The sequence below is a fragment of the Loxodonta africana genome, chromosome 12 (assembly GCF_030014295.1).
Source record: "Loxodonta africana isolate mLoxAfr1 chromosome 12, mLoxAfr1.hap2, whole genome shotgun sequence".
Lineage (NCBI taxonomy): Eukaryota > Metazoa > Chordata > Mammalia > Proboscidea > Elephantidae > Loxodonta > Loxodonta africana.
The window spans coordinates 88,272,253-88,298,011 of NC_087353.1; the positions used below are offsets into that span (position 1 = coordinate 88,272,253).

Here is a 25,759-nt window from a genome sequence, read left to right on the forward strand (position 1 = left end):
GAGGTTTGGGAGTCTTCCTAAGAAAGTGACCTTTGAGTGAGTTCTGCTGGTTGTGAAAGGAATGGTTTAGAAAGATGGGAGAGAAGAGCATTCCAAGATGAGAGAACAGTGTGTGCAACTGTACTGTGGTAGGATGGGGTATCTGGTAGATGGTGGGAAGAGTATGAGCAAGGTGAGGTCTGTAAGGTGAGGTCTGTGCATGGTCTGAGCATCTTCTCTCCTGGCACGATGTGGAGGAGAAGGGGAAAGGGTCCCAAGAGGTATAGTGTGTGACTTGGAATCCTTGCTCCCAGTCCGGGGCAGAGTGGTTCAGCCCCAACTGCACAGAGCATTGCCGCTGCTCATCTGGAAGTCACCTGGAGTGCCAGGCCTCTCAGTGTGGGACACACAAAGTGTGTCAACTGCAGAACAGCCAGTACGGATGCCACCCCTATGGTGAGATCCTTCCTTCATGCTACCTCTGTCTACCGCTCGTCAGTGGTGTGACACCAGGGCCCTAATCCTTCCCTTGACCAGAGGAGCTGGGGAGTGTCACTGGGTGGGTGAAGTGGGATGTGGGACCCAGCCTGGTAGGGTGGTGGAGCCAGCTTCATGTGTCTCCCTTTCTCCCTTTGGCAGGCACTGCGACCTGCTTGGCTTACGGAGACCCTCATTATCTCACCTTTGACGGAAGGCACTTTAGCTTCATGGGCAAATGCACCTACATCTTGACGCATCCCTGTGACAACTCCACAGGTAGGGCCCTGGAGATGCCTTCCATGCCCTGAGTGAATTGTCTGAGGTCAGAACTGCTGATCCTGGGAGCCCAGTGGCAGAAGCAAATGGGAGGAAAGAGGCAAGATGGGGGCAAGGTCTTCTAGAAGGTAAGGGTTGAGAGGTCCACCCCAGCAGCAGGAACTTTCTCAGGACCAGACCGGCTAGTGGGGAGAATGCAGTTGAGCCTGCTTCTCTTCATCAGTTGCTTCCTTGGCAAACTTTTATTGAGGGACTGCTGTGTGCCTGGCATCTTGGTGACCACTGTGAAAGACACCAAAGAAGTAGCACAGACACTCCAGCTCCCAAGGATATCCCAGTCCCCCCAGGTGAAGACAGATAGGCAGCTCACAGTTAGAGGCTGTTCTGGGCGTGAGGAGACGTTATGCCCAATGGGCATGTTTGTGTCCTGCCTCCCCTATTGAACTGCAGGGCCCATGTCTCCATGGCCTTTATCCCCTCTGTGCCAGACTCAGGGCCCAGCTTACAGTGGGCACCCAGGAATGCTTGTTGAATGAATCTCTGGGTTCTCTTTATCCCTCTTCCCACCCAGACCCATACTTCAGGGTGACAGTCAAGAATGAGGAACAAGGACAGGAAGGCGTCTCCTGTCTGAACAAAGTCTATGTGACCCTCGCCCAGACCACCATCACCCTGCTCAAGGGCAGACGCACGCTGGTGAGTCCCGTCCTCCACCATCCCTCCCAGGGCCACCAGCCTGGCTGTGGCCTCCTCCTGTGGGCTGCTGTGGCCTTGTACTTGCCAGTTCCTTCAGCCCTCAAACCTTCTTAGGGATGGGCTTAAGTAAAATAAAATAATGATGGTGAAAGATCTTTGTGACCTCCAAACCACTCTAAATGGGAAAGGTTTGATTGCCATGGAGAATGTTCTGCCTCCCAGCCATGAATGTAGAATCTGTTTGGGGTTCTCCTTGACCTCCAGGTTGTCTCTCTGTCTCCTGCCTCTGCCATGCCTTCCAGGTTGGAGGCCACCAAATCACCCTCCCAGCTATGCCTTTTCAAGATACCTTCTTGACTCAAAGTGGGCGATTTGTGGAACTGCAAACAGCATTTGGCTTACGGGTGAGGTGGGATGGCGACCAGCAACTGTATGTGACTGTGCCCAGGTAAGGGGATGACCCAACAAGGCAGCTGCCTCCTCTCTTCCAGGACCCTTCCAGTTCCTTCCCCTTCTATTCTGCTTCCACGTGCCTAACAATTTTCAATCATTTATCAACCTCCCAACGGGTACAAAGCACTTAGCTCAACATGGGGAGAGGGAATACTATGGGAGCCCTCCTCCTTTAGGCTGAGCAGACAGGAGGAAATGGTCTCAGAGCGGGGTGATAATATCAGGATGTACACACAATGCTTTGGGAATGTGCTAGAAAGGAGTTGTTGATAGGCCCTGATGGGCTTTCAGAAGAGTGGTCACTTGATTCCAGTCTTCAAGGAAGGGCTATTCTGTAGAGGGACAAACAAGGGAAAGAAAGACATTACAAGAACAGTGAACATGAATGCAAAAAGAAACTCATGTGTTTTAGGGCCAGCAAGAGGTTTATGATGGCTGGAAGATGGGGTATGAGCAGAAGGGGAAAACAGAGACTGTGAAGGTGCCTTGGGGAGGAGGGTGAGGCCTGCTAAGTCCTCGTGGGCCTGGTGTCTGGCATGGGATCCTTGTTCAGGGTCGGAATCTCTTAATTCCGTTCCCTGACTCACCCAGCTCACGCTGCTGTCTGCTTGTGGGCCCTCAAATGACTGGTTCTTTTTCCCCATTACACCTCCTCCTGTCCTTGGTAGCACCTACTTTGGCCAACTCTGTGGTTTCTGTGGAAACTATGATGGTGACAGCAGCAACGACAATAAGAAACCGGATGGCAACCTAGCACTGGACGATGAGGAGCTTGGGAACAGCTGGCAGATAGCCGGGGATGAGGATAAGGAGTGAGTGAGGACCCTTCCTGGGTGGTCTAGGTGGGCTCCGCATCTCGTTTCTGCCCTCCTGCTCCTTTGCCCTTTTAAGATCCAAGTATTCTTTCTCCTCTGTACTCTTGTCTATCCCCCTACCTTCTGTAATTCTCCCAGCTCCATTCCCCTCTCAAGTTCAAGAACCCATTACCATCCCTCTCATACCCTCCATTGATTCAACTGCTGTCAAGTTGATTCGAAATCATGCTGACCCCATGTGTGTCAGAGTAGAACTGTGTTCATAGGGTTTTCAGTGACTAATTTATTTGGAAGTAGATCTGCCAAGGCCTTTTTTCTGAGGTGCCTCTGGGTGACCTCGAACCTCCAACTTTTTTGGTTAGCAGCTGAGCGTGTACCACCCAGGGTCTCTACCAATGATTGTACTCAAGCCTAAGCCTTTCCGAGAAGCCCAGCCTCCTTCTTGCCAGTCTCTGAAGGCTGCCAGGCTTTTCCTCCTCCCCTAGGATTTGGTGTTCAAATATTCTCCACCAGGAGTTGCCGAGAGCCATGAGATGATTATTTTAGCCTCACCAATAGCTGGATTAGGGCCACAGCTGGATGCAAGCCTTGGCTCTTAGTGGATTTGGGGTGGGTCTCTTCTAGGTGCCATAGGAACCCGGCAAGTCCCCCATCTTGTGACTCAGCTTTGCATAACAGCCTACTGGGGCCAGAGTTCTGTGGACGGCTCATTGACCCCAATGGAATATTTGGGTATGAAGGCGAGCAGAAAAGGCTGTGCAGGGCAACTTGGGGCCTGGGGTCACACGAGCGTCTGCCTCCTCATTCCATCTGACTCTGCCTCTCCTCTCAGAGCATGTCTGCCTCACCTCAAGGCCTTTTTCTACTACGAGAACTGCTTGTTTGACATGTGCAACTTTCAGGGGCTGCAGCAGATGCTGTGTGCCCAGATGGCGGCCTTGACGGAGACCTGCCAGGCTGCTGGCCTCATGGTGAAGCCCTGGAGAAGCCCCCAGTTCTGCCGTGAGTTGTGCCAAGAACCGGGGAGAGAGTGCAGGACCCCTTCCTTCAGACACAGACATGAGCGGAGTCCCGGGAAGTAGCATGTGTGTTAGCTCGACCTTGGACATTGCCCAGCCGAACCCCTTCACGTTCACACAAAGACAGTGAAAACTGTAGCGTGAATTAACTCCCACTGAGAAATCCACAAAGACACTTGAGAACTCAGAAAGCCTTCTGAGTGACAAGAGGCTGTGTGGAGTGAATGTGTATAGATTTCTCTGTGTGCCCAAGTCACCAAAGCCATACACGCAGTCCAAACACATGCTGTGTGGGATGCACTGGGACTGCTCCATTTCCTTGGTCTTTGGGTCCCGGAAGCAACACCGTGAGGCTCATCTGCCCTTGGTCAGTCTGCTCACACTGAGGTCTGTGGTGGCCCTTTGGCCCCAAAGCTTGGTCAGGTTCCTGGAGGACACTTGGTCAGGTTCCTGGAGACCCGTTTCTCTGGGCCTAGGGAACAAATCCCAGTCATGCTACTCCCAGCCCCTCTCTCTCCTTAAAATTGGGCAGCTGAGTGGGGGGAGGACTCCTGTGACTCGGAGGAATGGGTGCCACGCCCCCTGTAATGAGCCAGGCACAGAGCCACTAGCCCGCACTTTGGGAACAGAGCGTGTGTAAAGCTGGGGCAGCAGTCTGATATGGGAGCAAGACAAAGAAGCACAAAGGCTCTTTTAACCCCAGGCTCTACCTGAGCGTGCTTAATCCTCCACAGCATTGATTGCAAAGCCAGTTATTTAGAAGTGGTCACAAACGGGTGTGTGGGACAGAGGAGACAGCAAATGACAGCTACCAGGGGAGTGTGATGAGAGAGGGGGGAAGGACAGTCAGTGAGACGTGTCTGGTTGCCCTCCTGCACCAGGCAGGAGCCTCTGTGGTGGGCTCTCTGAACATACTCTCTCCCTTCCCTGCCTTGCCTCACCCCTTTCTCCCCTGTGCTTCTCCCTCCACCAGCTCTAGCCTGCCCACCCAACAGCAGGTACTCCCTGTGTGCCAAGTCGTGCCCAGAGACCTGCCATTCAGGACTCTCCGGCTTGTCCTGCCCGGACCGCTGTGTGGAGGGCTGCGAGTGCAACCCGGGCTTTGTCCTCAGTGGCCTCCGGTGTGTCCCCAAAAACCGGTGTGGGTGCTACCAAGCTCCAGGGGCCTACTTTGAGGTAAGCAGCTGGAGGTGGTCCTCTCACCCTTGAAGCCAGAAAGGACTCCTTCCTGTTCTGAAATCTGAGAGAACACCCTGGGCAAGGGCGAGAGGCAGGAGAGAGGCGGCCAGGGAAACAACCAGGTGATTTAGGGCTGGGATTAAGAACACTCTGGCTCAGAGCCAACTTCCTTCTTTCTCCTCACGCAGAAAGGGGTTGCATGCCAGCACAGCTGTTTTTCAACCGTCTTACAGAACCAAAAGCTCGGCAGTTCAAATCCACCAGCTGCTCATTGGAAACCCTATGCGGCAGTTCTACTCTGTCCCATAGGGTCGCTATGAGTCGGAATCCACTCCACGGCAACAGTTTTGTTTTTGTTTTTTGGCTTGCGGAACTTGAGACCCCTGGCTCCCTATCCTCCATCTTTCCTGCCTTTGGCTTCAGATGGGGTCCTTTTGCTCTGTGTTTCTGTATCTCATCTGTGCTCCTTCCAAACCCCCTCTCCTCTCCTCCTAAGGGTCTCTTTCCCCTAAAGGACCTCAGCCTTTTCCTTGGCCCCTGTTTTCAGGCTTCTCAGAGGCAGCACTGGAGCCAGCTCCTCATCTGTGCCCTTGTCTCATAAGTCCCAGAGATGGAACTGGTGTCCCTGGATGCCCTCCACTATGTGACTTTCTCTCAGCTCTCCTGCTCTGTGCCCCACCCCCATTCTAGTCTGGCCCACCTAGTGCTCTGGGTCCACACCTTGCTCTTCTCCCACTTTTGCCATTTTGCCAGCCCCTCTTCACCTTGGTCTGCCTCCCAGCCATGTCTGCCTATTGGAATCCTTCACCTCCCTCCAGGCCCTGCTGAAATCCTGCCTCTTTTTTTTTTCCCTCCCTTTTCTGTCCGTTTTTTAAAGTTTATTGTGCTTCAGGTAAAAATTTACAGTGCAAATTAGTTTTTTCATTCAAAAATTTATACACAAATTGTTTTGTGACATTGGTTGCAATCCCCACAATGCTACCTCCTTCTTGAAGCCTCCTTGATAAGCAAAGTCAGAAAGCCTCTCTGTCTAAACTCCTCTGTTGTTGTTGTTGTTGTTAGGTGCCATTGAGTCAGTTGTGACTCGTAGTGACCCTATGTACGACAGAAAGAAACACTGCCTCATCCTTCACCATCTTCACAATTGTAGTTATGCTTGAGCCCGTTGTTGCAGCCCTTATGTCCATCCATTTCATTGAAGGTCTTCCTCTTCTTCCCTGACCCTCTACCTTACCAAGCATGATGTCCTTGTCCAGGGCCTGGCCCCTCCTGATAACATGTTCAAAGTATGCGAGATGAAGTCTTGCCATCCTTGCTTCTTAGGGAGCATTCTGGCTGTACTTCTTCCAAGACAGATTTGTTGGTTCTTCTGGGAGCTCATGGTATGTTCAGTATTCTTCACCAACACCACAATTCAAAGGCCATCAGTTCTGCTCTGGTCTTCTTTATTCACCGTCCAGCTTTCACATGCATTTGAGGTGATTGACAACACCATGGCTTGGGTCAGGCGCACCTTAGTCCTTCAAGTGACATCTTTGTTTTTTAACACTTTAAAAAGGTCTTTTGCAGCAGATTTGCCCAGTGCAATGCGTCTTTTGATATCTTGACTGCTGCTTCCATGGGTGTTGATTGTGGATCCAAGTGAAATGAAACCCTGGACAACTTCAGTCTTTTCTCCATTTATTACAATGTTGCTTATTGACTCAGTTGTGAGGATTTTTGTTTTTTTTATGTTGAGGTCTAATCCATACTGAAGGGTGTAGTCTTTAATCTTCTTCAGTAAGTGCTTCAGGTCCCCTTCATTTTCTGCAAACGAGGTTGTGTCATTTGCATATCACAGGTTGTTAATGAGTCTTACTCCAATCCTGATGCCCCATTCTTCTTCCTATAGTCCAGTTTTTTGGATTATTTGCTCAGCATACTTTTTATACAGATTAACTAAGTATGGTGAAAGGATACAACCCTGAAGTACACCTTTTCTGGTTTTAAACTACGTAGTATTCCCCTGTTTTGTTCAAAGGACCCCTTCTTGGTCTATGTACAGGTTCCTCATAAGCATAATTAAGTGTTCTGGAATTTTCATTCTTCACAATGTTAGTCATAATTTGTTATGATCCACACAGTCGAATGCTTTTGCATAGTCACTAAAACTCAGGTAAGCATCTTTCTAGTATTCTCTGCTTTCAGTTAAAATCTATTTGACATCACCAATATTATCCATTGTTCCACGTCCTCTTCTGAATTGGTCTTGAATTTCTGGCAGTTCCCTGTCAATGTACTGTTGCAACCACTTTTGAATGATCTTCAGCAAAATTTTACTTGTGTATGATAATATTTGATAATTTCCAAAATCTGTTGGATCATCTTTCTTTGGAATGGGCATAAATATGAATCTTTTGCAGCTGGTTGACAGGATAGTTGTCTTCCAAATTTCTTGGCATAGATGAGTGAGCACTTCCAGTGCTGCATCTGTTTGCTGAAGCATTTCAATTGGTATTCCGTCAATTCCTGGAGTCTTGTTTCTTGCCAAAGCCTTCAATGCAGCTTGGACTTCTTCCTTCAACACCATCGCTTCTTGATCATATGCTACCTCCTGAAATGATTGAACATCAAGCAATTCTTTTTGGTACAGTAACTGTATTGCTTCCATCTTCTTTTGATGCTTCCTGCATCATTTAATATTTTCCCTGTAGAATCCTTCAAAATTGCAACTCCAGGCTTGAATTTTCTCTTCAGTTCTTTCAGCTTAATAAACACAAAGCATGTTCTTCTCTTTTGGTTTTCTAACTCTAGATCTTAGCACATTTCATTATAATACTTTGTCTTCTTAAGCTGCCTTTTGAAATCTTTTGTTTAGCTCTTTTACTTCATCATTTCTTCCATTCACTTCAGCTACTCAGCGTTCAAGAGCAAGTCTCAGAGCCTCTTCTGACATTCATTTTGGTCTTTCCTTTCTTTCCTGTCTTTTTAATGACCTCTTGCTTTCTTCATAGATGATGTCCTTGATGTCATTCTACAGCTTGTCTGGTTTTTAGTCATTAGTGTTTAATGATCAAATCTATTCTTGAGATGGTCTCTAAATTCAGGTGGAATATACTTAAGGTCACACTTTGGCTCTTGTGTACTTGTTCTAATTTTTTTCAGATTCAACTTGAACTTGCAAATGAGTAGTTGATGGTCTGTTCCACGGTCAGCCCCTGGCCTTGTTCTGCCTAATGATATTGAGCTTTTCCATCGTCTCTTTCCACAGATGTGTATTCCATCTGGTGAAGTCCATACGTATAGTCACTGTTTATGTTGGTGAAAAAAGGTATTTGTAATGAAGAATTTTTGGTCTTGCAAAATTCTGTCATGCAATCTCTGGCATCATTTCTATCACCAAAGCCATATTTTCCAACTACCAACCCTTCTTCTTTGTTTCCAACTTTTGCATTCCAATTACCAGTAATTATCAATGCCTCTTGATTGCATGCTTGATCAATTTCAGACTGCAGAAAGAAAAAAGTTGGTAAAAATCTTCCATTTCCTCATCATTGGCATTAGTGGTTGGTGCATAAATTTGAATAATGCTTGTATTAACTGGTGTTCATTGTAGATGTATGGATATTATCCTATCACTGACAGCATTGTACTTCAGGATAGATTTTGAAATTTTCTTTCTGACCTTGAATGTAATGCCATTCCTCTTCAATTTACCATTCCCGACATAGCATACCATATGATTGTCTGATTCAAGATGGCCAATACCAGTCCATTTCAGGTCACTAATGGAGCTCTGGTGGCATAGTGGTTAAGAATTCAGCTGCTAACCAAAAGGTCGGCAGTTCAAATCTACCAGCTACTCCTTGGAAAAGCTATGGGGCAGTTCTACTCTTTCCTATAGGGTTTCTATGAGTCAGAATTGACTCCACCATAACGAGAATGAGAATGCATAAGATATCAATGTTCATGCATTCCATTTCATTTTGACAACTTCCGATTTTTTCTAAACTCTTTAGCAAGTACATATTGTCTGTGTCAATGGCAGGGAACTACTGTCGGGTGCCTTGGTTGTCTCGTTTGGGCGCATGTCATATCTGAGTACACTTTTACTAGTTTACTGTCCCCCACTGGGTTGTGAGTTCTGTTGGGACAGGTACATTGTCTATCTTGCTCTTTACTGAATCCCTAACACCTAGCATGACACAAATGGATAAAGATTTGTTCATATACTGAACTAACAGATGACTGAAAAAATGATAAGCGAATGAATGTCATACTTTCCCAATTAAGCACTGAGCTTCTGGATGGCAAGAACGCCCCCCTAGTGAGTAGGCCAGCGATCTGAGTGGTAGTGGGCTTATTGAAGCAGGACTGGGAATAACTTCTTTCCCCTTTTTCCCTCCCCTAGGAAGGGGAGTCTTGGTATAAAACAGACTGCAAGGAGCGCTGCTTCTGTGAGAGCAACAACAAAGTTCGCTGTGTGCGCTGGACGTGTGGGCCTCAGGAGATCTGTGTCCTGCAGGACGGCACCTATGGATGTCATGCTAAAGGTGAGCAGTGAGGGGGGAAGGTGACTGAGAGGCAGTGGGGCGGCACCCACATAGCTTTGAGCCAGGGCATGGGCCCGCCCTAGAACAGCCTCCCCAGAGAGCTGAGGATAACCAGGGCCATGAAGTATCTGCTCCCCAGAGAGAGTAGGAGCAGCATCTTCAGGGATCCGGAGAGTGAGGTTCATTGTCATCTCTAAGCCAAGCAGACCACATGTTCTAGAAAAACCAATGGTCTGTGGAGGGGCATGGGTACCATCCCAATGTGCACTCACCAAGATGGCAGCTTTGAGTCAGGGCTTTCTGGGGTCCCTCAGGGACAGTAAGTCTCTGAACTCCTCCCTAGGTACTGGCACCTGCACTGCTTCAGGTGACCCCCACTACCTGACCTTTGATGGAGCCCTGCACCACTTCATGGGCACCTGCACCTACACCCTGACCCGGCTTTGCTGGATTGGAGCCCGAGAGAGCTACTTCGCTGTGAGCGCCACCAACGAGAACCGGGGTGGGAATGTTGAAGTCTCCTACATCAAGGCCGTCCATGTGCAGGTCTTCAACCTCCGGCTCTCATTGATCAAGGGCCGAAAAGTCATGGTGCGTGTTTCCCCATTCCCTAGACCCTACACTACCCTAGCCTGAGTAGCTCCTCTTCTCTGCTCCTTCCTGCTCACACACCTACCTGTCTGGCTTCTGAGAGCACCTGTTTCTTGGCCTCCCTCCTCCGGCTGTGAAACCCCCGCCATCTCCCTCCTGCGCTCATGTTTTTGCCCTCACTACTCTTGTCCCAAGTTCCTTTCTGACGCCCCAGCTATGCCTTCCCTGCTTCTGTAGCTGAATGATCGCCGGGTGTCCCTGCCTCTGTGGCTTGCTGAAGGCCGAATGAGTGTGGGGCTCAGTGGCTTGTTTATCCTTCTCCGAACGGACTTCGGGCTTCGGGTTCGATATGACGGGAACCACCTGGTAGACGTGACAGTGCCCTCCTCCCTCGCTGGTCGGGTCTGCGGGCTGTGTGGTGAGTCTCCTGGGCACCTGCAGGAGCCAGGCTCTAATCCTAGTCACGTTGGTTGCTAACCAAAAAGGTTGGCAGTTCAAATCCACCAGCTGTTCCTTGGAAACTGTATGGGGCAGTTCTACTCTGTCCTATAGAGTTGCTATGAATCAAAGTTGACTCGATGGCAACAGTTTTGGTTTTTTGGTTTAAGTGCTTGTCAACTGAAGAGTTGGTGAGGACATTGCGCATGAGGGAAGCTGAGAGGGTTAACCTTAATATGCTGAGTGAAGGGTGAGGAGGACTGAAGTACTGGAGCTGGGTCGCTGGTGGGTACCTCTGCTGCCTCTGCTAATTTCTCCCTCCTCCAGGGAACTACAACAACAACAGCTTGGATGACAATCTGCGCCCAGATAGAAAGCCAGCAGACAGCTCTGTCCAACTGGGCGCAGCCTGGGTGTTATCTTCTGCCTCTGAACCTGGGTAAGTAGGGACCTGGGGAGCCAAGGATGGGGAGCTGGGCATTACAGAGCAGCCTAAAGATGTGCCCTGTGCATTCCCACTCCGTTTGAGCTAGCTTTCCTCCTGCTCTCTCTGAGATTGGAACTGGTGGAAAGTTATTCCAACTTCCCACGTCCATGCCTGTTGATTTTTCCAATGCTAAATGACCTACCCTTTTGGAGAACCCTCTTGGGAAGTCTACCCTGAGATCTAACCTTTTCCCTTCCTGCTGCATTTGTTGGCCTTCCTACTTGAGGTTGCCATTTTGTTCTCTTCCCCATCCCCATTCCCCTCCCTGTTTCCCCTCTACACTTTGCCTCTGCTTTTTAGAAGGTTCCTGCAGCCCTAGGTTTCTATCCTTCTCTCTTCATTCAGTTGCTTTGTTGCTGGTGGCAAGTCCCCTAGCTGCCCAGGGAAAGATGTGGCAGACGGCTGGAATAAGAACTGTGAGATCTTAATCAGCCCTCAGGGTAAGCCACACCCCTTCCTGGTCCCTTTCTCCTCCCCCCAGAACAGGAGACAAAGGAGGGAGACTGGTCATCAAGGAAGAAAGAGTATGAGGCATGAAACAGGAATAGGAAAAAGTCAGGAAGAAGGCAAAAGGAAATGTTGGGACAGGGGGTCGCTTTCTTGGGGACTATGACTGATTAGTCCTTCTTTGTGTCACAGACAGTAGGTTCTCAGTAAATAGGAGTTTTGACTGAAATGGATGTAGAATTAGCCCCAGAGAAGCTGCGTGGGCCTGCTCCCCTCCCTGGCCCACACTTCTGTCTCACACCTGTGTTGTCTCACCCTCCAGGACCCTTTTCCCAGTGCCATGCGGTGGTGTCCCCGCATCCCAGCTTCAACAGTTGTGTGTATGGGCAGTGTGGGACCCAGGGTGACACCCTGACCCTATGCCGCTCCCTGCAGGCCTATGCGGCCCTCTGCGCCCAGGCTGGTCGGCCCCCTGCCTGGAGGAATAGTACCTTCTGCCGTGAGTGACCTGACCACCTGCTCCCACAGCCTGGAGGAATCCCCTAGCCCCCTGCCCTCTCTTTCTTTTCCCACATTCTGCCCCTCTGCTTTTCCCTTCACAGCCTGGCCCTCTGCACCCTCATGGGACCCTCCTCTCCACTCTCTAGTCTTTCTCCAAGCCCTACCCCCGTCCTCCACTTGTCTCCCTGCAGTGGAACCTTCTCTGTCTGTTCTCACCCCACCCAAAAGTTCTGCCCCCATTTGGTTACTGCCCTCTTCCCTGGGCCAGCTCTGTTCCCTTTCTTTTCTTTCAACTCCCAGTAACTCCTGGTACCCCCCAAGGCCAGGGAGCTGGAAATGCCACCCTGCCCTTCCTGATGCGGTCTCTCTTCTTAGCTCTGAAGTGCCCGTCCGGCAGCAGCTACAGCCCCTGTACCAGCCCCTGCCCAGCCACCTGCCTCAGCCTGGACACTCCAACAGACTGCCCAGCCACGCTGCCTTGTGCTGAAGGCTGTGAGTGCCAGAAAGGCCATGTTCTAAGCGGGACCTCCTGTGTGCCCCTCAGCCAGTGTGGCTGCACTGACCGGCAGGGCTCCTACCACCCGGTGAGAGGACGGGCACGGCAGGTGTCCTCCCTTTCCAGTTCCGCAAGTGTGGGGGCAGGACAAGCCCAGGCAAGGGGGCAGGAGGGCTCAGAGCCCAAAAAGGGGTAGGGTAGGCCAGTCTGATGGGTTGAAGAGCAAGCCTAGAGGCCAAAAGGCTGAGAAGGGCTGAGATGGAAGAGGGCAACCAAGTAAAGTAAGCCCCAAGAAGGTCTTGGGAGCCTCCATCCATCTCCAGCTTCCAAAGGTCTGTTGGCTTTCCTGACCCCCATGCTCCACAGGTCGGGGAGCGCTGGTACGCAGATAGCACCTGCTCCAGGCTTTGCACCTGCTCCAGCCACAACAACATCTCCTGCAGCCATACCAGCTGTAGCCCCAACCAGATGTGCTGGCCCCTTGATGGGCTCCTCCGCTGCAGGGCCTCAGGTAGGAGGGTGGGGGAGCACTGCCGAGGAACCCCAAGGCCACCAAGATGAACTCCGTCCATACCTCCCACAGCCTTTCTGCCTTCTCTGGCACTCAGGTTGGTAACCCAACTGTACTGAAGTCATCTTTCCCACTGCTAGGAAGAGCTCCTTGAGGTTTACCCATTGTTCTCCTGTCATGTCCATGACCCTTAGGTGGAGTGTTATAAATCTCTCCCTGGCAAAACCACATCCCCTCTACCCCCAAGCCTCACTGCCCCTCACCTCCCCCACCTCCCCCCCCAGTTCTTGTACCTTGATTCTTTTCTTGAACTTTGTCTTCCTTCCTTTTTGAGGCTCTCTGGCCTCTACCACATCCTCCACATCCAGGGAGAACTCAAAGCCACCTCCCTATGGATCCTTTTCCCTCCAGAGTTCGGCCCTTCCTCAGCCATTTCTCTCTCTCTTCTCACAGGTATGGGAGTGTGCCATGTCTCAGGTGACCCCAACTACGTGAGCTTCGATGGCAGTTATCATTCCTTCAGGGGTACCTGTACTTACATCCTGGTAAAAGTGTGCCACCCCAACAGGGAGCTGCCTTTCTTCAAGATCAGTGCCAAGAATGAGAAGCAGGGTGGCCAAACCCCAGCTTTCTACCTCCACCATGTCAACATTTACATCAGTGGTTACAATATCACCCTACAAAAGGACCACCATGTGCTGGTGAGCTGGGCAGTGTAACCAGGGCAGGGAGGGAGGACACGAGCTCTGGGGAGAGCCCTGGTCCTTCTTCCTACTCATACACCCTGCCTTCCTCCACAGATCGACGGCAAACCGGTCACTCTTCCTGCAAAAACCCAGATCCGGCGGGTCACCATTACTGCCAATGGCATCTATACTGTGGTCAGTGCTTACATTGGGCTGATGGTCAAATTTGATGGCGAACATCTCTTAGAGATCCAAATCCCCAGAGCCTATTACCAAAAGGTAAAGACACAATCTGGCTCTTTGTGAGGGGAGGTACCCTAGGAAGGGACATTGACATCCTCCCAGACCATAGAGCTCACTCCCCAGAAAGGAGGAAGACCTTGTTATTTAGTATTTCCTCCTCAGCACAGGAAAATCCCTCTGCTCACCCAGGTCTGTGGTATGTGTGGAAACTTCAATGGTGAGGAAGAGGATGAACTAATGATGCCTAATGACGAACTAGCCCAGAATGACATAGAATTTGCCAACAGTTGGAAAGATAAGGATGACTCTGATCCAAGGTAATTGTCACCTAAGACTCTCTACCTTTTCATAGGAACAAGAGTTGGGAATCTAGACTGTCTGGCATACCTGGGAATGGAAGACCAGAACATTCCTTTATGTATATAATTTGAAGGGGGATGGCTTCTGGGTTCCAGAGTTGCTGGACCCTATTTGGGGAAACATGACAGTCTTCCCTTCTTTGCTTCAAAACTTGGAAGGAGACTGAGGCTACCATGGAAGGTTGGTCAGAGCTGGGACAGGTTTCCCAGTGAGAAGAAACAGGGTTGGGAGTAGTCGATAGTTCTCCCAGGGTCTTTGACCCAAATCGTTTTCATAGGTAGGGCAGTGGCTGGCCTGTGCTTACCCCTTTCCCTTCCCAGTTGCCAACGAGATGACCGGGAGGCTCGGCTAGAACACCGGGAGAACCCGAATACGAACTGCAAGCCAGATGACCTAGTGAGGGCCCAGCAGCAATGCCAAGCAGCCTTTCAGGGTTCTGGCTGGTCTGAATGTGCCACCCAAGTGGTCCCCAAACCCTTCCTGATTGGCTGTACCTACAATCTCTGTGAGTTTAGAGGTGAAAACCGTGCCATCTGTGATGCTCTGCAAGCCTTTGGAGTCGCCTGCCAGGCCCAGGGGCTTACGCCTCCATTTTGGAGAAACAATAGCTTCTGCCGTGAGTGTCCCCTATAATACGTCCCCTATGGTCGCCTCAGAAGCCCTGGTAGCACAGTGGTTAAAGCGCTCAGCTGCTAACTGCAAAGTCAATGGTTTGAACCCACCAGCCACTCCGTGAGAGAAAGATGTGGCAGTCTGCTTCCGTAAAGATTTACAGCCTTGGAAACCTTATGGGGCATTTCTACTCTGTCCTATAGGGTCTCTATGAGTCAGAATCAACTTGATGGCAATGGGTTTGATTTTATGGTCACCTCAGAAACGCTCTAAATCTTGTTTCTGTGTATCCCTTAAGGCTCTCCTACTCTCCTTTCCAGTTGCTTCTAACCTAGTCTGACCGTGTTCTCTCCCTCACGTGTGCTCTTTCCAGTAACCTCTTCACCAGTACTGCTGCCACCAGGACTGCCTCTTGGCTGCTGCTCATTGACTCCTTTGCCAACGCTGTCTTTCCAAAGGAAATATGATTGGGTTGCTCCCCTGCATGGCTATTGCCTGCAAGATTAAGTCCAAGTGAATGTCCATCTTCACATCAGCCTGCACCCAACATTCCCACTGCCTTCCCACACCTCCTTGCCTTTATATGCACTGTTCCCTGTGCCTGGAAAGCTCTTCTGTCTTCTCCCCTTGTAAAAATGGCATGGTGGAGGCACCTGACCTCCTCAACTAACTTCACAAATAAGAAGGAGAATCAAGATCAACGGCCCAAGGCTGATTCCTATGAGACAGAGATCAGCCATACTTCCTCTCTCCAACCTTTTTTCTAATTTTGACACCAACCATCCCTCTCACAGCACTCTCTACTTCTCTGCTGGGTTCTATAATTCATTGCAATGGTCATACAGAACTCACAGACCATACCCACAGTTATGGGGTTTGTTAGGGAAGTAACAGGGTACAATTCAGGTTCAGAAACCCTCAGGATACAGTTCTTCGATCAGGACAACCTCTTCTCGGTCGTGCTACAGGCAAGCCTCTCTCCCTGGCCTTTGGCCCCTCGGCCTGGCCTCTGCCATGCTCAAGCAAGTGTTATGAAGCTCTTTTAGCTCTGACATTAAGTGCCCAGAGGCACCCCACTCCACCTGGAAACCGTGGCCCGAAGGCGCTCAGCTCTCTCCCTCTGTGGGACGGCACATCCACTGCCTCATCTCCTGCTGGTGGGTCACAGGTCAGAGAACCTAAGTCCGTCCAGTGCCCAGAGGCACCCAACTCTGCTAGCAAGCCTCCTGCCTGAAGGCGCTCAGCTCTCTTGCTCTGTGGGTCAGCACACCCATCGGGCTGTGCTGCTGGTCTCCTGGTTCTGCTGCCTCTGCCACTGCTTCTTGCTATCTTCAGTGTTACAGCTCTCACTTTCTCTGGGACTCCTGGTTCCAGGAGTTTCTCAGCATGGGGATCCTGGATCCAAAGGACTTGCTCCACTCCCAGCTCTTCTTTCTTGATGGTCATGAGGTCCCCCTGTCTGCCTCTGGGAGAGCTCATTTTAAGCCTAGCAAGATGGCAAAACTGCCCAATCACCTCCTTAGAGTTCCATACGTCTTATTTTCATGGTCCTACCCTCACAAGGGTGTCAAGAACCGTATCTGCATCATTAGCAAGTTGTTCAATCCCCTTGATGGGCCACAAGCACTTCATTTGCATAGTCCCACCTAGTCGTTTGGTAGGAGTTACAAAGGCTTTGGCCAGAAGAGCCGTATAAAGTAATTCACTGCTCTGCACCCTTCCAGGCAGATCCATAGGCCTCCTTCCGAAGATCTTTCCTTAGAAAAAATAATTTTCGAGATGTCATTCATATACCATCATATTCACCCTTTTAAAAGTGTACAATTCAGTGGTTTTTAGTATATATGTAAGGCTATACAACCATCACCACTATCTAATTTCAGAATCTTTAAAATTTTTGAACAACGATTAAATTGTTTTTAGTCCATAATACATTCACATGGTTCAAAACTAAAAAGTATTAAAAGATACCCAATGGAAAGTCTCCTTCCCATCCTGACCTCAGTCTGCCTAGTTCCCAGCCTGCCAAGGTACCTGCTCTTAGCAGCAGCTGGGTATTCTTCCAGTGATCTTTTATTTATGCATGTACAAACACATAAATCTATATATTTATTTTCTCATGAATGGTAGCATACTAGTATTTTGCAGTTTATTATGTTTAATAGAATTTATTTTTTAGAGCAGTTTTAGGTTCCCAGAAAAATTGCTCAGAACACAAAGAATTCTTATATATCCTTTCTCCATACTCCCAATTTTCTTTATTATTAACATTTTACTTAGTGTGGTGCATTTGTTATAGTTGACGAACCAATGCTGATGCATTAACTAAAGTCGATAGCTGACATCAGGGTTCACTCTTTGTGTTGTACAGTTCTATGGGTTTTAACAAATGCATAAAGTTGTGTATCCACCATTACCGTATCATGCAGAATAGTTTCACTGCCCTACAAATGCTCCACCTATTCATCCCTCCTTCCCAGATCCCTGACCACCACTGATCTTTTTACTGTCTCCATAGTTTCATCTTTTCCAGAATGTCATATAGTTGGAATCATACAATATATAGCCTTTTCAGACTGACTTCTTTCACTTAGCTATCTGCATCTAAGGTTCCTTTGTGCCTTTTCGTGGCTTGATAGTTCGTTTCTTTTTATTGCTGTATAATATTCCATCACATAGATGTACCACAGTTGGTTTATCCATTCCCCTTTCAAGTGACATTGTGGTTGATTCTAATTTTTGGCAATTATGAATAAAGCTGCTATAAACATGTGTAGTTTTTTTTGTGGACATATCTTTGATTCATTTGGATAAAAACCTAGGAGCACGTTGGCTGGATTGTATGGTAAGCTTATCTTAGCTTTGTGAGAAACTGCCAAGCTGTCTTCTAAAGTGGCTGTACCATTTTACCTTCCCATCATCAATGATTAAGGGTTAGTATTGCTCCACATCCTTAGCAGCACTTGGTGTCTTCAGTGTTCTGGATTTTAGCCCCTCTATTTTTTTTTTAATAGGTGAGAAAAAAAAATTTTTTTTTTTTAATAGGTGAGTAGGAGCCCTTGTGGCATAGTGGTTAAGAGCTCGGGTACTAACCAAAAGGTCAGCAGTTCAAAACCACCAGCCCTCCTTGGAAACCCTATGGGGCAGTTCTACTCTGTCCTATAGGGTTGCTATGAGTTGGAACCAACTTGAGGGCACCTAACAACAACAATAGATAGTTAGTGGTATTTCATCGTTGTTTTAATTTACAGTTTCATAATGACATATGATGTTGAGCATCTTTTCATATGCTTATTTGTCATCTGTCCATCTTCTTTGCAGAGATGTCTGTTCAGATCTTTTGCCCATTTTGTATTTGAGTCGTTTGTTTTCATTTGTTGAGTTTTAACAGTTCCTTGTGTATTTTGGATACAAGTCCTTTATCTTATCAGATAAGTATTTTGCAAAGATTTTCTCCCAGTCTGTGGCTTATCTTTTTATTCTCTTAACAGTGTCTTTTGCAGAGCAGAAGTTAATTTTAATGAAGTCCAATTTATCATTTTTTTTTTCTGTTACAAATTTTACTTTTGGTGTTATATCTAAAAAGTCATTACAAAACCCAGGGTCACCTAGATTTTCTCTTAAGTTATCTTCTAGAGGTTTTATAGCTTTATGTTTTACATTTAGGTATACGGTCCATCCTGAGTTAGTTTTTGTGAAGGTAAAAGGTCTAGCTAGTTGTTCCAAAGTCCCTGCGTGGCACAAACGGTTAAGCACTTGACTACTAGCCAGAAGGTTGGTGGTTTGAACCCATCCAGAAGCACCCTGGAAGACAGGCCTGGCAATCTGTTTCCAAAAGGTCACAGCCTTGAAAACCCTATGGAACACATAGGGTTGCCATGAGTTGGAAGTGACTTGATGGCAACTAACAGCGACAAGCTAGTTGTTTTGGCATTATTAAATGACTAGTCTGTCTTTTCCTCACTGACTTGAGACACCACAATTTATCGTATACTAAATCCCTATTTGGGCCCACATCTGGGCTTTCTGTCCTGTACCGTTGGTGCATCTGCCTCTTCATGTGCCAGGAACACAACGTTGTGTTATTGAGAATTTCAAATGTGTTTTAATTTCTGGTAGGGATATTTACTACTCACTGCTCTTCATTTTTAGATTTGCCTTGGCTTTTCTAGTTTCTTCATTTCAACTTTAAAATCATCTTGTTCTATTAAAAATAAAAACCTTGTTCGTATATTTTATTGGGATTAAGTTAAATGTATCAACTTAGAAGGAACTGACATCTTTATGTTGTTGACTTCCTATCCGTGAACATGGTAGGCATTTCCATTTTTTCATGAGTACTTTTGCTGGAAGGCCTTTCTTTAACTCCCCAGAGTTCATATCTCCCTGCTCTGTGTTCTGTTATACCTTGTCCACACATGCCTGTCACCCCGTTAACTGACCATACCAAGGCCATGTTGCTGGCTGACCTCTGTCTCCCACATTCAGTTAGGAGAGTTGTCCTTATTTTTTTTTCCACCCCTCAGGGCCTGGCATATAGTTCGTGATCAGAAATTGTTTGTTGAATGAAATAAGGAAAGGAAGAAAAATCCCCAAATCTTGTAACCCCTATTACTTCATGTATCACAGACTCAGCTACCACTTCAGGGCTGAGAAAGTTGCCCCAAATCTCATAGCCCCAAAGAAAAAGCGCCTAGCTTGGTTTCTATATTCCCTGTCCCCTGCCTCACAGTCCCTGTCCCCCTCCACTTACCCCACGTTCCCTTCCACCCCACAGCTCTAGAATGCCCCGCCTATAGCAGCTACACACACTGCGTTCCCTCCTGCCCGCCTTCCTGCGGGGACCTGAAGGGCCAATGTGAGGGCACCAAACTCCTCTCCACCTGCCTTGAGGGCTGCATTTGTAACCCTGGCTATGTGCTCAGAGATGACCAGTGCGTGCTCAGGAATCAGTGCAGCTGCAGGGACGCTGAGGGCGGCATCCTTCCCGTAAGTAGGGACAGGAAATCGGGTTGGGGACCCGCCTTGAGGATGGAGCTTCCTCTTTCCTCAGCTTCTCAGTCTGGGACATCCATGTCTCTAGGCTGGCTCTGGGGTGTGGAGGCTGATAAGAAGGGCGGGGTGATCTCCAGCCAGGCCTGGGCTGGGAGGTTTAGATCTGAGAAATCCACCAACTGGGAGGCAACACGGTCTAGTAGAAGGAGCATAGCCTTGGTGCAGGCCGACCTGGGACTGAATCCTCGTTGTACTACTGACCAGTCAGATGAACCCTGTTACTTCGCTTTTCTCAACTGTAAAATGAGGTTAGTAGTACATCCTGGGAAACTCCGGTGGTGTAGTGCTTAAGAGCTATGGCTGTTAAACCAAAAATGTTGGCAGTTCGAATCTACCAGGCACTCCTTGGAAACGCTATGGGGCAGTTCTGCTTTGTCCTGAGTCGGAATCAACTCGATGGCAACAGGCTTAGTTTTTTTTTTTTTAGTACGTTCTGAAGCACAAAGGTAAGACAATACCTCTTAAGGGGCTACAGATGCACATGGATCCAAGTGCCACTGTAACTGGCAGTTGAGGCAGCATGTGGCTAGTGTCAATTAAACCATTCAGACTGTGGGCTTAGGCTGAAGGGGTAATAGGAAGGAGAATTGGCTTTTCCTTCCTCACTCCCTTGCTCTTCTTGTGGTTTCTACAGGCGGGTAAGACCTGGATGTCCATTGGCTGTACCCAGAGCTGTGTCTGCACAGAGGGAGTCATTCAGTGCCGGACCTTCCACTGCCCCTCAGGCTCTCACTGCCAGCCCAATGCCAAGGGCAACAGCAACTGTGTACCCGATTGTAAGGGGAGGGGAGAAAGGAGAGCTCAGGGCGGAGGTGGAGTAAGAGGCAGGAAAAGAAGGGCTTAAACTGGAGAAGCTATGAAGAGAGATGGGCCTGAGCACAGGCATCAGGGTTGGGCAGCTGAGTCAGGAGGCCTGGGTTCTAATTCCAGCTCTCACCAACTCTATGGCCATGCGCACTGACTCCTTCTGGAACTCATTAGCTTATGGGCAAAAGGAGGGGACTGGACAAGGAGATCCTGTATGGTTGTTACCTGGACTGGGAGAGGGAGGAAGTTGAAGATCAAGTATCCAGGGAGCTCAGGGCTAAGAGGCAGGGTGACAGGAGACATCAGGATGGGTGAGGGGATTCTGGGATTGCTGTCTGAGCAGGGTCTCTTTTCAGTGATTGCCCTTCTTGGCAGGGTTGGATCATTGCTCAGTCTCTGGGGACCCCCATTACCGCACGTTGGATGGCCTAAGCTACCACTTCCAGGGCCGCATGACCTACATTCTGGTAAAGACCATGGATGTACTCCCTGATGGGGTGGAGCCTCTGCTCGTGGAGGGTCGCAACAAGATGTACCTGCCCTGGAGCCCAGTCTTCTTGCATGAAGTGTTGGTATATGTCTATGGCTTTAGAATCCAGCTCCAGCCTGGCCTGGAGGTTGTGGTAAGAGCGGGGCCAAGGTTGGGAGGGTCTGGGAAGGCAGACCGGGGCTTTGGAGATGCCTGGAGCAGGGAAGCCAGGACCCCCTGTTTCCTGGGAAGTTCCTGGCAGGGGCAGCCTGGGTGTAAAAGTCAGAATCGGTACCAAGCTTACCTCATAGGGAGAGGCAGAGGAGGGCAGTGGGATGAAACAAAAGGCTGGAGAGAGATATGGAAAGAGAGAGGAGGAGACAGCACCTGGTGTGACTGTGAGCCAGGGCTGAAGAAGTACCAGGCCCCCCACTGTGCCAGGTGTTTGAAGGGACCAAGCTGGGGGTGCACCAGGAGTAGACTCAGGAGGCTTCTGCCACATGGGATGGCAAGGACATCTGCAGCTTCTGTCTTTCTCTTCCAGGTCAACTATGAGAGGGTCACCATTCCCTACAAGCCCAGTGAGCACCTTCAGGTCTCCCTGCGATCTCACCGCCTGTACCTGATCACTGACTTCGGGCTGTCCATCAGCTTTGATGGGAACAAAAATGGCGGTACCTGAGTGTTGGGGAGGGGAAACAACATCTGAGACAGTGAGAGGGAGAGGGCCTGTGAAGCCAGGGAGTGGGGCGCAAGCTGGGGAGGTGCTGGGAGGATGTGGGAAAGGGGAGAAGCTGCAGAGCACGGACAGGGTGTCTTACCTCTGTGCGCCTCCTTCCTTCTGCAGTGATCTCCATGCCCAGCATGTACCAAGGCCTCGTGCGTGGCATGTGCGGAAACTTTGACAGAAACCAGAGCAATGACTTAATGTTGCCTGATGGCACCATTACCCACAACGTTAACATCTTTGGCAACAGCTGGGAGGTGAAGCCAGCCCAGTCAACCCTTGCCCGCGTTCCAAGGTGAGAGGGGTTGGGCAATGAGGGGAGGCCCTGGTAAAAACAGCCCTCAGGGAAATGAGCCACGGCCCAGTGTTTGTCCACACTTCGTACCCTCATGTCCTCAGCAAAGGAGGACGAACGAGGGAGAGAGCCCCAAAGAGACTTGCCCTGGTTTCCCTAATTCTGTCCTTTCCTCTCATACTAACTAGAGGCACCTGCTTTGTGGAAACCCCAGTCTGAGGAGGGAGAGGCCTTCAGGGGCCATGTGCCCATGCCTGACCCTTAGCTTCAGTCCCCGGTTCTTCTTCTTCCTCTGAGTTAACATTTGCTGTCTCTGCTTCAGGGCCATACAGGAGGAAGAAGAGGAAGAAGGGGGCTCAGGCTTCCATGCGTCAGTGTGCAGCCCGGAGCAGCTGGAATTCTTAAACAGCACCCAGACCTGTAGGGTGCTGGCTGACCCCCAGGGCCCCTTTGCTGTGTGTCACCAGACTGTGGCCCCGGAGCCCTTCCAGGAGTGAGTCTGAAGTCCAGGGTGTGTGGGCAAGGCAGAGGCTCCTGCCCTGTCCTCTCTGCAGGTCCTGCTGTCCTGCTCTGACCTGTGCTTGGTTCAGTATGCTTTTCTCTCTTTCTGTGGCCTTATTTCCTGGTGACTCTCCCTGCCCCTGCCTAATTTTCTTCTGCTTGGCAGTTTCAGGCCCTCTTCTGTGGGGTTGAGTAACCTTGCCTCTCCCTCTCTGACAGCCACCCCCCGCCCCACTGTCCCCCCCCCCAGGCACTGCGTGTTTGATCTATGTGCTGCCCGGGACCCTGGGGAACGGGAGGAGCGGCGCTGCCAGTTGTTCAGTGGGTATGCCCTCATCTGCCAGGAGGCAGGTGCTGCCCTGGCTGGCTGGCGTGACCGCACCAGCTGTGGTGAGGCACTGCCCTTCCCTGGATGCTGGCCCCTAACCCCATTTGTCATTTCTCTCCTCAACCCTGATTCCCCTCCATTTCCCCCCTCAACCCTGATTCCCCTCCATTTCCCCATCCCCCAGCTCCCCATTTTAAGGTCAGCACACCTTTCCAACCTGACTCCTGCTCTGCCCCCCATTCTAGTTGCCCTAAAGTGCCACTTGGGAAGCCTCGCCCCACTGGGGCTACCCCTCCTGCTCCTTCTCTCCAAGCCCACCTTTGTGCATCCAGTTCCTTCACAGGCCTTGAAGTCTCTGACAAAAAGACACACAGAGCCAGCCACAAATTCTGGCTTCCCTGCCTGTAACAAGCTCTGCATTCTGTCCGCTCCCCTTCTTCCAACTGTCACCCCCATATTGCCCGTACCTGTTTGGCCAGCTCCAGCCACCTTCTGACTGTGACTCTGTCCCCTTAGCCTTGGCATGTCCAGCCAACACCGTGTATCAGAGCTGCATGACCCCCTGCCCTGCCTCCTGTGCCAACCTAGCGGCGCCCAGGGACTGTGAAGGCCCATGCGTGGAAGGCTGCGCCAACCTCCCTGGCTATGTCTACAGCGGTGCTCAGAGCCTTCCTCTGGCCGACTGTGGCTGCATCAACGACGGCATGTATTACCAGGTCCGGGCTGCGTGTGAAAGGACTCGGGGGAGCAGAGATGCAAACATAGAGCCAGCCTAGGGATGAAAACCAGATCTTCTGTTCCTAACCCTACTCCCTTTTCCAGCGGGGCGATAGTTTTGTGACCAAGGATTGCTCCCAGCGCTGTACCTGTGCCAGCTCTGGGGTCCTCCTGTGTAAGCCCCTTAGTTGCAGTGCTGGAGAGATCTGCACCGTGGGGAACCTCACCCGTGGCTGCTTCCGAGGTGAGCCTGGTCCGAGGTGGGTGCAAGCTGCCCCCACGCCCTGGACAATTGCCGTCCCTGTCCCATGCCTGGGACTTCTCCACACTGATGTCAGAAAGTTTGTGCTGTTTAAATCTGCTCTTTCTCACTTGGTCCCTTCCTTTTTTAGGGAGGGGCAAAGGGAAAAAAGGACAAAACATTCCCTAAGCATCCGTTCCCTGCCAAGCACTGCACTATATCCTTTTTCTAGCATTAAAACTGAAAAACCAAACCCATTGCTGTCAAATCCAACTCATAGCAACATTATAGGACAGAGAGTTTCCAATGAGCAGCTGGTGGATTTGGACCACCGACCTTTTGGTTAGCAGCTTTAGCACTTAACCACTGTACCACCAGGGCTCCTTCCTCACATTAGCTTTCCATTATCCCCTTTAAGCTTACTTCAGTGCTTGCTGATCAGCATATCATCCCCATTTACAGGTAAAGAGAATGGGGTTCAGAGAGGTTCAGCAATTTCCCCAAAGCCCAGGGCAAGTGAGTGCAGAGCCAGGATTGGAAGCCAGGCCAGTTGACCCCTGCCAGTCACTCCTAACTATGCACTGCTGCTTTCCTTCCCAGGGTCCCAGCCCCCAGCCAGACTATGGCTATGAGTCTCCCGCCAGAATTGGGAGGCTCCCCTTGGTACCTTCTTACAACTCCCTCATCCTTGCAGAAAGCCCATGTCTACAGAATCCCTGTCAGAATGATGGACGCTGTCGGGAGCAAGGAACCAACTTCACCTGTGAGTGTGAACTTGGTTACAGGGGAGACCTCTGCACTGAACCACGGGATGTTCCACCCCTTGAAAAGTTAGGTAAGAACTTCATCCCAGGCCCTGTCTCCTCACAGCTCCTTCCCACCAATACTGCCACAGAATTACATTATACGTATTAATATGACAATCCCTTGAGATAAACAGGACAAGGATTCTCAAAGAATCAGAGTCCTCATGTTCATCTCCTACTCACATATTCTGGAATCTTCTCTCTGAACCCTGGCTCCCCACTTCTGTGACCTAAATGCCACACCCCTGCTGTTATTTCCCCATCTTGTACCCCTCCATGCCTCTCCAACACTGTTGACTGTTTTTCCCTATTCCAAAACAGAATTTTTGTTTTTACCTATTCCAAAACAGAATTTCCTTGATTCTCTGGGCCAGTGGTTCTCAAACTTTATCCTGCCTAAGACTGGGGAGGGTAGCGGTGGCTTGTTTAAAACATACATTCCAGGACTTACCCCCCAGAGATTCAGATTCTGTAGGTCTGGAGTTGGCCCAGAAACCTGCATTTTAACAAGCTCCCAGGTGACGAACGGAAGCAGTTGTAGGGCTACATTTGGAGACAGGGGCCAAGCTGATAGTTCAGCCTGGTCTCCAGAGGACTAGCTGGAGGAGCAGCCTCCCCAAAAGGCTTATGAGATTGTGCCCGGAAACAGGGTTCTCGAGGGGGTGGCTAGGGCCTTGGAGTGCTCCCCCCACAGCCTCCTGGAGGGAGAACCAGTCACACCCAGAGACTTAGGGGAAATGTTGTCCATTTAGGGTGAGGGAATGTCTCCTCCCCCACCCCTTCCTATCCCAAGTCCATATTTCTGCTCCCTGCACCCCAGAAGCATCTAACTTTGTGGCTGTGCTGTTGGGAATGCTGGTGCCCATGGCATTCATAGTGCTGGCCATGACCAGAAAGTACCTTCGCAAGAAGAGGAGGAGGAGGTGAGTTTAGGACGGGGGGGCGGTGGGTAGGGCCAGGGTGAGCAAACAAGGGGAGCAAGCTGTGGCCTAGGGCATGAGGAAGCAGACAC

General features: G+C 49.8%; 1 protein-coding gene across 1 annotated transcript in view; it reads left to right on the forward strand.

The window, feature by feature from the left end:
• ZAN (zonadhesin) overlaps positions 1-23,823 on the forward strand; it is a 38,999-nt gene extending 15,176 nt beyond the window's left edge. The window contains 29 exon segments of the mRNA XM_064294808.1: positions 294-435; positions 619-735; positions 1,307-1,431; positions 1,734-1,879; positions 2,553-2,696; positions 3,324-3,431; positions 3,532-3,701; positions 4,692-4,894; positions 9,288-9,429; positions 9,773-10,020; positions 10,258-10,438; positions 10,786-10,897; positions 11,291-11,385; positions 11,715-11,891; positions 12,269-12,477; positions 12,756-12,900; positions 13,354-13,601; positions 13,701-13,865; positions 14,019-14,146; positions 14,510-14,805; positions 19,579-19,790; positions 20,491-20,632; positions 21,039-21,286; positions 21,677-21,806; positions 21,980-22,154; positions 22,477-22,647; positions 22,906-23,045; positions 23,500-23,657; positions 23,659-23,823. Coding sequence (XP_064150878.1) covers positions 294-435; positions 619-735; positions 1,307-1,431; positions 1,734-1,879; positions 2,553-2,696; positions 3,324-3,431; positions 3,532-3,701; positions 4,692-4,894; positions 9,288-9,429; positions 9,773-10,020; positions 10,258-10,438; positions 10,786-10,897; positions 11,291-11,385; positions 11,715-11,891; positions 12,269-12,477; positions 12,756-12,900; positions 13,354-13,601; positions 13,701-13,865; positions 14,019-14,146; positions 14,510-14,805; positions 19,579-19,790; positions 20,491-20,632; positions 21,039-21,286; positions 21,677-21,806; positions 21,980-22,154; positions 22,477-22,647; positions 22,906-23,045; positions 23,500-23,657; positions 23,659-23,748 — 4,767 coding nt within the window. The 3' untranslated portion in view covers positions 23,749-23,823.
• Positions 23,824-25,759: the final 1,936 nt, after the last annotated feature.